We start from the raw sequence: 11,291 nt of genomic DNA, 5'->3' as shown, positions 1-11,291 counted from the left end.
ACAGTTTAATATTGTGACACAGTCTATTTCACTGGGTATTCACACCTCCTCACGAAGGTAAAAGTTTCTGTCCCATCCTTGCTCAGAGTTGCTCTGAGAACTTCCTAAAATCACTCCTCAGCTCGGACTCCTAACTAGAAAGTTTAAAGCTAAGTCAGGAGCTCTGTGAGAGTGTTCTCAGAGTGTTTGTGAATATGGCTCCTGGTCGATTACAGTTAACAGCTGAGTATTTACAAGAAGTGCACTGATGAAGCTCCACCCTTTGCTTGACTCACCTGAGACAGGGAAGTAAGCACTGTGTATCATTTTCCAGTGAAAGACAAAGACGGCGAGAGACAGACAATGACAGATTTGCCCTTGCAGCAAACTGGAAACATCCACTGAGAGAGGACGAGCACAGAGGTGAAAACTGGAATACTGCTGCTCCAACAAACTGCCGGCTTCACACACTAAACGTGAGTTTGCCACTACACAGAGAGAAAACAGTCAAATCTATTTGATAGATGAAAACAGTGACTGATTGATTTGCAGTGTGCTGTCTGTCTGCTTTTTGTTTCAGCATTTTAAAAACACAATGGCTGCCATATCAGATGAAGATCTCTCCTGTCCTGTCTGTCAGGACATCTTCAAAGATCCTGTAGTCCTGTCATGTAGTCACAGCTTCTGTAAAGACTGTCTGCAGACATGGTGGGAGGGGAAACAAATACAGGAGTGTCCAGTTTGTAAGAGAAAGACATCAAGAAGTCAACCACCTGGTAATCTGGCATTAAAGAACCTGTGTGAGACCTTCTTACTGATGAGAGATCGGAGAGCTGCAAAGACTGTCTGCAGTCTGCACTCTGAGAAACTCAAACTCTTCTGTCTGGACCATCAGCAGCCGGTGTGTGTCGTCTGCAGAGATTCAAAAACACACAACAACCACAGATTCAGACCCATCGATGAAGCTGCACAGGAGCACAAAGAGGAGCTCCAGAAATCCCTGAAGCCTTTACAGGAGAAACTGAAGCTGTTTGAACAAGTTAAAGTGAAGTTTGATCAAACAGCAGAGCACATTAAGGTCCAGGCCCGATGCACAGAGAGGCTGATTAAGAAGCAGTTTGAGAAACTTCACCAGTTTCTAGAAGAGGAAGAGGAGGCCAGGATCTCTGCTCTGAGGAAGGAAGAGGAGCAGAAGAGTCAGATGATGAAGGAGAAGATGGAGGCTCTGAGCAGAGAGATAGCAGCTCTTTCAGACACAGTCAGAGCCACAGAGGACGAGCTGAGAGCTGAAGACGTCTCATTCCTGCTCAACTACAAGGCTGCAGTGGACAGAGTCCAGCAGCGCCCCCTGCTGGATGATCCACAGCTGCCCTCAAGAGCTCTGATAGACCAGGCTAAACACCTGGGCAACCTGACCTTCAACATCTGGAGCAAGATGGAGGACATGGTCTCAGACACTCCTGTGATTCTGGATCCAAACACTGCTCATCCAAAACTCATCCTGTCTAAAGATCTGACCAGTCTGAGATGTGGAGAGAAACAGCAGCTTCCTGATAATCCAGAGAGGTTTGACTCCTTTCACTCTGTCCTGGGCTCTGAGGGCTTTAACTCAGGGACTCACAGCTGGGACGTTGAGGTTGGAGACAGTACAACCTGCTTTCTGGGCGTGACAACACAGTCTGTCTTGAGGAAAAGCATAACATGGTGTGGAATATGGAGAATAGGATTCTGTAATGGTACATATAAAGCCTTCGTCCCATCAGCCAAACCAGTAACTTTGCCAGTGAAGAAGACGTTCCAGAGGATCAGAGTTAATCTGGACTGGAACAGAGGAGAGCTGTCATTCTCTGATCCTGATACTGACACACACATATGCACAATCAAACACATACACACCCTCACACACACTTTCAAGGAGAGGCTGTTTCCATTCTTCAGCAATAGCGATAAATTCCCAATTAAGATTTTACCAGAGGAGGATGAGGATGAGGATGAGTTTTAAGAAGGGATTTAAAAGAGATCACCGACTCGGCTGACCTGATTACCTTGGGCAGACTGTTCCAGAGCCTCGGGGCCCTGACAGCAAACGCTCTGTCCCCTTTAGTTTTCAGCCGGACCTCTGGAACAGACCGAAGACCTCTGCCCGAGGTCCTCATACGTCCTGGGGTGTATGTCACTAAGAGGTCAGAGATATAACTGGGAGAGAGACCATGAAGAGCCTTAAAAGTAATCAGTTAAATCTTAAAATCTATTCTGAAACATACTGGGAGCCAGTGTAAAGAGGTTGAAACTGGAGTGATGTCATCATGTCTCTGGCAGCTGATTTCTGTACAGTCTGGAGTCAATGAATAGATTTTTGATTCAGGCAAGAAAAGAGGCTGTTGCTGTGATCCAGGTGTGAAGAGATGAAGGTAGAGGGTAGATTTATCTATGAGAGTATGTCACAATTTTTCAGTTTATATTTTGTATTAATAATCTAAATGTGAAAAGTTATCAAATAGAAGTAGTGAAGTACAAAGTACAATATTTCCCTTCAAGATGTGGAGTAGAAGCTTAAAGCAGCATAAATTGGAAATACTTAGTAAAGTACAAGCACCTCAAAAATTTACTTAAGCACAATACTTGAATAAATGTACTTACTTATTTTTCATCGTTGCACTTCAGAGGCAAATACTGTACTTTTTACTCCTTTACATTTACTTGATAACTTTAGTTACTCAGCAGATTCAGATTAATAACACAAAAGGAAATCAACAAATCTAAATTAACAAACTACTTGGCAGTAAATAAAGTAATTATCGTGAGCTCCATCTTTTCCAGCTGCAACATTAAAGTGATGAACACATTAATGCATCAATAAGTATAATCCAATTTTATTATTCTGAAATTGAATGCAGGATTTTTACTTGTGTATTTCTAACAGATGAGCAGATTTTTGATTCAGGCAAGAAGAGCGGCTGTTGCAGTGATCCAGGTGTGAAGAGGTGAAGGCATGTAAAATTGTCTCTGTGTCTTTAAAAGTTTAAGTGGATCGTATTTTTGAAATATTCCTGAAATGATAATGAGAATACACAGCGGTTTACGGTTGTGGGCCTATTGTAGAGTATGTTCATTCAAGTTAATTTAAGGGCTTTTTATGTATCAGTTATGAAATGCTGTTTAACAGTTCAAGATCATTATGTGTCAGTAATTTTCTTATCAACATAAGAATACAAGTATTGCAGTTGGAGTAACTTCAATACATCATAATGTTCTTTATGGTTGAGGCAGTGTGGGTAATTTATATTCTGTACAGTTACACTTTGTTATTTAATCTGTTTTACAGCCCTTTAATCTGTAACCTGCTGTATTTGTTTTGATGATCTCTATCTGTAAAACAATAAACAATGATGTCAAGAAGGAAATGTGTTCAGACTTGCTGGCTGTAATTTTGGGACAGCAGTAGCTCAGTCCATAGGGACTTGGCTTGGGAACCAGAGGGTGCCAGTTCAAGTCCCTGTGTGGACCAAATTGGAGCATAGACTGGTAGCAGGAGAGGTGCCAGTTTGCCTCCTGGGCACTGCAAAAGTGCTCTTGAGTAAGGCATTAACCCCCAACAGCTCAGGGCACCTGTCCATGGGCAGCCCCCCTCACCCTGACATCTCTTTATTTAATGCATGTATGTGCATCTTAGCTGTTCCTAGGTCTGCACTCATCTGGACAGAGACCTCAGGTGTTGTACCTGGAATCTGCTGGAGCCACTTTCCCAGATTGGGGGGTCACAGTTCCCAGTGCTCCCACTGACTATTGCCTTTACTCCCCACATCTTTTCGAGCTCCTCTATCAGCCCTTGGTATTTTTTCCAGTTTCTCATGTTCCTTCTTCCAGATGTTGCTAACATCCATCACCACTGCCTTCTTCTGTTGTTTGTCCATTAACGTGATGTCCAGTTGGTTAGCCATCACCAGTTTGTCAGTCTGGATCTTAGCTTGGTCATTCTCCACCTTAGGAGGTGTCTTCCATTGTGACCTTGGGACTTCCAGCCCATACTCAGTGCAGATGTTCCTGTACACTATGCCAGCCACTTGCTTATGGCGTCACATAACCATATACATATATATATATATATATATATATATATATATATATATATATATAAAGTACTTTTTTGAGAGAGAATACGTGGATAAAGGGAAATTTTGCTGTTGATGAGCGGAAAGAAAAAGTAGCTCAAATCCACTGCCGGAACTTAAACACTGTGACACATCGAGCGGAAGTAAACAAAACAGATGTTAGCTGCGTTAGCTCAGTGGAATTAGCGGGGAGATGAGAGTGTAGTTGTCGCGTTAATTATTGTTTTACTCATAATTAAATAACCATGTCTTCAGTGGAGTATCTGAGAGAGTTTGTCAACGAGCGACTAACTGCTGCTGCTGAAGAAATATTCGGAGTTTTTAAAAGAACCATCGTCGAGTACGAGGACGTGATCGACCGTCAGCGCAAACTGTTGGATGTCGTTTGGAAACCCGACATAGAGCTTATCAGGATAGGTATGTAAAATTTAATCAGTTTAATAACTCAGAACAGATCAGTTTGATTTATATAATTCGGGTTGTTTAAACATACAGTACTGTGTAAACGTTTTAGTCCAAAGAAAACAGCATCAATTCTTCTAAGTAGGCCTACATTTGCACAAAGTCAGGGGTTTGTAGTATCATAGTCAGGTGTATGATTAACCAACTATAACAAACAGGTACTAATGATCATCAATATTATATGTAGGTAGAAACACAGTCTTGAAGTGAAACAGAAACAGCTGCGCATTAGGTTTAAAACTGGGTGAGGAGCAGCCAAACTGTGCTACTCAGGTGAGGTTGTGGAAGACAGTTTGATGTCACAGGTCACACACCATGACAAGCCTGAGGGTCGTTACACTGCATCGGCAGGGTCTCTCCCTAGACTGGGGTTTCAAGATGTGCTGTTTAAGCTCTTTTGAAGATGCACAAAGAAACAGGCAACGTTGAGGGCAGTAGACGCAGTGGTCGGCTAAGGAAACTTAGTGCAGTCAGTGAAATTCTACTTCTCTGCGAAACTGTAAGATGTCCAACAGTGCCATTAACTCAGAACTAGCAGAAACCAGTGGGACCCAGGTACATCCATCTACTGTCTGCAGTAGTCTGGCCAGAGGTGGTCTTCATGGAAAAATGGTGGCCAAAAAGAGTGATTCAACTGTGCACAAACGCATAGGAACGACCCCAAACATACAGCCAGTGTCATTATGAGCTATTGTCAGCGTCAAGAAGAACAAGAAGTCCTGGAAGTGGTGGTACGCCCCCCACAGAGCCCTGAGTCTGTCTGGGATCACATGAGGAGACAGTAGGATTTTAGACAGCCTACATCCACAGAAGATCTGTAGTTATTTCTCCAAGATGTTCGGAACAACCTACCTGCTGAGTTCCTTCAAAAACTGTGTGCAAGTGTACCTAGAAGAATTGAAGCTGTTTTGAAGGCAAAAGGTGGTCACACCAAATATTGATATGGTTTACATTTTTCTTTTGTTCTGCCTAAAACTTTCTTCCATTTCTGCATTTCCTTCTTTACCATCACAGTAGTAGCCTTTCCCTTTTGTTCTCTGTCCCTCCAGAGCTCCCACAGCAACATGTCTGTAAGGAGATGGAGGAGGAGGGTCTGGCTGAGCAGCAGCTCCGCATTCAGGAGATGAACTCCAGTGTGGACCAAGAGGAGCCAGAGCCTCCACTGATTAAAGAGGAAGAGGAAGAAGTGTGCAGCAGTCAGGAGGGAGAGCAGCTTGTACTGAAGCAGGAGACTGATGGTTTCATGTTGATTCCTCCTTATGAGGAAAGTGACCACAGTGAACCAGAAACAAACAGTGACCACCAGCTCCTCTCTTACAGCTCTCATGTCACTGAGAGCCAAGATCAGGTTGGAGGCGAGCAGGAAGACTCGGGATCAACTAGAAATACAGAGCTTCAACCAAATAAAAGACATCATGAAAGCAGTATTCACAGGAGCAATGATAACAACTGTACCATGTCAAAGATCCACAGTACCACTCACAGAGGTAGAAATTATTTCAAATGTGACACATGTGAGAGAGTTTTCAAGTTTAAGTCCCAGCTGTATGCACACATGAGACAACACACAGGTGAGAAGCCGTTTTTGTGCAAAACATGTGGGAAAGCTTTCAGACGTAACGGTGACTTGAAAGTCCATGTGAGAATCCACACAGGTGAGAAGCCGTACGTCTGCAGGACCTGCGGGAAAAGATTCTGTGAGATGTCCGCATTGACGAGGCACATGAAAACCCACACAGGTGAGAAGCCACATACCTGTAAAACATGCGGAAAAGCTTTCAGGCGTCGTGATGACTTGAGGGTCCACTTGAGAACTCACTCGGATGAGAGGCCGTATACGTGCGAAACATGCAGGAGAGATTTCAGATCTAGCAGTAACTTGAAAAGCCACATGAGAAAGCGTGTATGTGAGAAGCTGTCAGTGCAACACAGAGGTTCCAGTTGTGGTCACACCCATCCAGGTGAGAAGGTGTGTCATTGGAAATGACATGGAAGAATTTTAAAGGTCCAGTGTCAAGGATTTAGGGGGTATACTGAAAAAATGGAATATAATAAGATAAGTAGTGTATATTCACCTGAAAATAAGGATGTTCTTGTTTTCGTTACCTTAGAATGGGACGTTTATATCGACATAAGGAGCAAAACCTCGTTTATGGAGACAGCCATTTTGCACCGCCATGTTTCTACAGTAGTCCAGTACAGACAAACTAAACACTGGCTCCAGGTAGGGCCATTTGCATCTTTTGCGTCAGCCACCGTAGTGAGAAGCCCATCTGCAACAAACATCGTCAGTAAAACACTGATTTGCAACATTAAACTGCTTTATTCAGTGTTTTTACCGGTTTAAATCACAGGGTCGGTTTGTTTTGGAGAGGAAGAGACCTCTGTGGATGATTCAGCTCTCATTAAAACCTCCTGAACATCTGGATCTTAAGTTATCAGAGAATAAAGTTTAGCAGACAATAGCATGTGGTGGGCAAGCTGCCCGTCTCCTACATGCCGAACTGTGTTGGAAAGACACAGATTTTTAACAAGAAGCTGCTTTATTCAGTGATTTATCCGTTTTAATCACCGGGTCCGTTTATTTGGAGACAAAGAGGCCTCTGCCAATATTTCGGCATCTGGTTAAAGGTGCTGTATGTAAGAATGTGGCCAAAACGGTTACTGCACTCAAATTCAAAATACTGCCGCGAGTTGTGTCCGCCCCCCCCCCGCCCCTACAGATTCGAGGTTGCTGGACAGCGGCACGCTGGAGACTGATTTGTTTGCCCATGGGCGGCTGCCGTGGCAGGGCCGCGTCGCCGCGTCCTTGATCTTCGGTTTTCCAGCGGACCATTCGAGCAAGTCCGGCTTCTCTGCTGCTAACGCTGCTGCCGGGATACAGCTGAGGAGGAGCCAGCTGCTAATGCTATGTACCGGGACACTGCTAACGCTGCTGCCGGGATACAGCTGAGGAGGAGCCGGCTGCTAATGCTATGTACTGGGACACTGCTAATGCTGCTTGCCATGCTGCTGTAGCTCAGTCATAACTGTAACTGATGCTGAGACTCTACTGACTGCGTGACTGGTAGACGGCGGTGGGTGGCGCAACAGGCCGAAACACAAATTCAAAACATGAACATGATTTGCGGACTGTAAAAATATTTTTTTAAATGCGAATATTCTGGCTGTAGTATTGTTGTCCATGAGATCAGTATGTTATATGAACATTATTCCTTAGTCTCTGTGACATATTAGGAGGATTTTACGACTATTTGCTTTAGATTTCTTACATATAGCTCCTTTAAAGAATTCGAACTGAGGAAAGTGAGTAACTGAGTTACAAAATGCAAATGCAAAAAGTAACTGACTAGATGATCTCGGGCACGTTCAGGCTCATAGGGTGTTAAGAGATCCATGATATACTCAGGTGCTCGTCCAGGTCGTGCTTTGTGTGGAATAAAATTTTAGAATCAATTCTAAAATGGAGAGGAAGCCAGTGCTCTGATGCCAGGGCAGGTGTAATATGCTCCCTGACAGCACCTTGCCTGTCCTACCAGTTAGGCACAGCGCATATTTAGGAAGAGACATTAAGTCCATTGAGTCAGGGGCACGGTACAACCCCTCCTCCTCTGATCCTCAGCATTGGAGCCAGCCAGCGCTACCTTACCTGGGCAGCTATGTGCCCCCCGTCAGAGTTGGGAGACCACAGGGAGGCCTGACCTCGGGGCCCCTTTCAGGCTTGCTACTGACCTGACCATGACTTTAAGCTTAGCTGTCCTACATGACCTTTAACAGACTCAGAATGGAGGTTTCAATATAGTCAAAATTCCTTCACACACTGTATAAAATGACCTGTTGTGACCTTTCAGGATAATCACAGCCTCATGATACAACTACAAACAAGAGACCTCGGGCAGAGGATGGATGGCTTTCATAAGTATTTGAACAATAAGGTGCTTTACCAGCAGTTTCCAGAACTGAAGTGCTCACTATCCAGTTGCTGAAAAAGGAAATTCTTACAGAAAACTCCCAGAAAGTTTTTGATACGAAATCACAGCATGGGTTTTTCTTGGTGTTTTAATATTTATGTATTTTTGCCCATTTTTATTGGTTCTTAAGTGGTCAAAAATGCTTAAATATAACATTGAGAAGAAGAAATACTTAAGTAATCCCCAAGGGGAAATTCAGCCTTTTCACTCTGTTGTCGTATACACACAGGCCTGAAATACACACACATGCGCAACGAGAACATATATCTGCACAAAATGGAGAGATGTGAGAGTGAGGGGGCTGCCCTTGGACAGGCGCCCCAACAACACATTCTCACTCAGACCTCGTCACATATCGACGTTTGGTCACTGACTTTCCACGTCCACATACGACGTGCAAGGTACCCTGGGTGTGTTGGTTGTTGATGTTCTGGGACACTGTGTCAAGTTCTGCCTGTTACATGCATTGTCTTCTTTCAAAGCACACTTCCAGTTGCACAGGAAATGTACAGTTTACATACAGTCTCTTTAAAAATAAAAGCACTACGTCAGTAGAACGCCACAAATTGATGTTTTTTTCCTTCACCAACTAACGCATGTGGTTAGGTTGAAAAAAGAACAGGGTTTGGCTTTAGAAACTTGTAAGATGCGAACACCGCTCCCCCGTTTTTGTTTTTTTTTTTTGTTGTTGTTGTTTTTTTTTTTGGACCCATCCACCACCGCTCCCAACCACCCCACTAGGACTTTCATCACCTTAACTTTCGTTCATGTCCCACCGCGCTTCCCCATGACACCGCCGAGCACCATTAAACCATAACAGCGACCGGCCGTGTATCATGCCGACGTTTAAGGAAGGCTTTTTCGTCAGTGTCTGACTGCAAGTCACTGCCCAAGTGCAGGATGTTGACGACTTTGGAGTGAGACAGGGTTGCCCCCTAGCAGTTGGGGGCTCAGTGCCTTGCTCAAGGGCACCCCAGGCCTCAGTGCCCAAGAGGCAAACTGGCGACACTTCAGTTCCCATCCCCGGGACTGAGCTACTCCATCACGTCCGTGTAACAAATGGTATCAACCCAAAAACTTGCAGCAACAACTGATGAGACATAGCTGAACACGAGGGCATGGCCATCACGAACGTCCATCATGACGCTATCAGCCCCTACACACTATAAACTTTCAAAGTTTGAGTCGGCACTGAACCAAAACATGATCTAAATTACATATTTATGGCGACAAACACTCGACACACAGTGCTGAGCTCCATTTCAAATTTATCTTCAGGTTCCAGCGTTCAGATAATGTAAACCACTTCCATACGGCATTTAGTGTTGACCTGCCGTCTCATCCTAAACATCCCCTATCTCCCGTTTAAAAAGACAAAATGGGTCTATGGTTGGCCTCTGAAGTCTGACAAGTATTTAAAATCCATGTTCCTTAGTTTTTGACAGTTCTACATGAAGCCTCCTGCACAAGTGAGATTTAACATTTGAGATTGACTGATGTTATAGAAGAAATCCTACTGAATGTGAACATGTCTTTGTTTGGTTATTTGTATGTGCCAAATACAGTTTTGAGGTTGAATATTATGTATTATTGTCTGTATGTTTCTGTTTAGTCATATTTGCTTCTTTGTTAATATTTATTGTATTTTTCTTCACCTGTGACACACTTAGAAATTCACTAATGTCCATTCAGAGCTGCCTGCTGACACTTCAGTGCAGTTAGTAGCTGCAGATGCAGAGTGGAGCCACGGTTTTCTGACCGTATTATTGACTAGGTGTGGATGATTTTGTCTTGTTTTGTCTTTGTCATTCTGTCCAAACATTTTATTTTCACTAAGCTGATTTTGTATGAGGGAAAGTGGATGAATAAACCTTTTTTTTTAACTTTCATGAACAAAAGGTGTCGGTGTGAGCTGTGTGCATCAAGCAAGAAATATCTCAACTAAAGTTATACATTCTGTACAAGTTTTGGATCAAACACTGTTTTTATACCAAAAAGCCTTTCAACTGTGACACATTGGAAAACTTTGTAGCGTAAAGCAAACTGCAGAGTCACCTGAGAATCCAAACTTCCTTAAATCAAGGTGTGGCCCCTGGCGAAAAAGGCTGCTCTGGAACTGTCAGTGCATCACTGGCACACAGCGTTCCTCCCTCCTGTCTGTTCTCTCTGCAGCTGCTGACACTAATGCGGCCTTTCACTGCAGACGCCGATGGGCATGACTGACAATGAGCTGTGTGTGCAGCAGGAGCAGAAGTGGTCGAATCCATGAGAGCAACTGAACCAAACAGCAATACCACAATGTGAAGATATTGTTTTTTATATATGATTTATTTGTGGAATTTTCATGGGGACAGCATCAAGTATTAATATGTAAATAAGCAGTTATTGATTGATGAGCATGTGGGTGTACAAAATCAATAAACTGGAAGAATTATGTATATTCATATTCTGTCTTAGGGAGACTGCGCCTACTTGGGACAACAAAACAGTTTATTTTGGGGGTGTTGGAACAATGGACATCCAAGAAAGGACAAAAAGAAGGCTGCTCAAAGTGCAAAAAAGGACAAAATTATTTTTATTAATATTTTTTGCACTTTGAGCACCTTCTTTTTGTGCACAGATGTCCTAAATAAATTGTCTTTTTTTGCCTGTGAATCTTTTTGTGGCTGTCCAGCCCACTTGCATCGGTGTGCAGGTATCTCCTCTGCAGTCTATTCATACCTTGTATAATTCACATGTTCACTTATTCAAATATAAAAAGACAGCA

General features: G+C 43.4%; 2 protein-coding genes across 3 annotated transcripts; both read left to right on the top strand.

The window, feature by feature from the left end:
- The first annotated feature begins 226 nt into the window (after positions 1-226).
- LOC117256683 (nuclear factor 7, brain-like) lies at positions 227-3,383 on the top strand. Of its 2 annotated transcripts, none has more exons than XM_078171645.1 (2): positions 227-455; positions 560-3,383. In XM_078171645.1, the coding sequence occupies exon 2, from the start codon at positions 575-577 to the stop codon at positions 1,979-1,981; it is 1,407 nt and encodes a 468-aa protein (XP_078027771.1). In that variant the 5' UTR covers positions 227-455; positions 560-574; the 3' UTR covers positions 1,982-3,383. The 2 variants fall into 2 exon arrangements, with proteins under 2 accessions (XP_078027771.1, XP_078027778.1); XM_078171652.1 differs by having other exon boundaries at positions 532-3,383.
- Positions 3,384-4,234: 851 nt separating this feature from the next.
- On the top strand, positions 4,235-10,422 carry LOC117256687 (uncharacterized). Its single transcript, XM_033626255.2, has 2 exons — positions 4,235-4,508; positions 5,603-10,422. The coding sequence occupies exons 1-2, from the start codon at positions 4,337-4,339 to the stop codon at positions 6,538-6,540; spliced, it is 1,110 nt and encodes a 369-aa protein (XP_033482146.2). The 5' UTR covers positions 4,235-4,336; the 3' UTR covers positions 6,541-10,422.
- The last annotated feature ends 869 nt before the right edge of the window (positions 10,423-11,291 follow it).

Source organism: Epinephelus lanceolatus, chromosome 1 (assembly GCF_041903045.1).
Source record: "Epinephelus lanceolatus isolate andai-2023 chromosome 1, ASM4190304v1, whole genome shotgun sequence".
Lineage (NCBI taxonomy): Eukaryota > Metazoa > Chordata > Actinopteri > Perciformes > Serranidae > Epinephelus > Epinephelus lanceolatus.
This window is presented reverse-complemented; position numbering and strand designations above follow the sequence as displayed.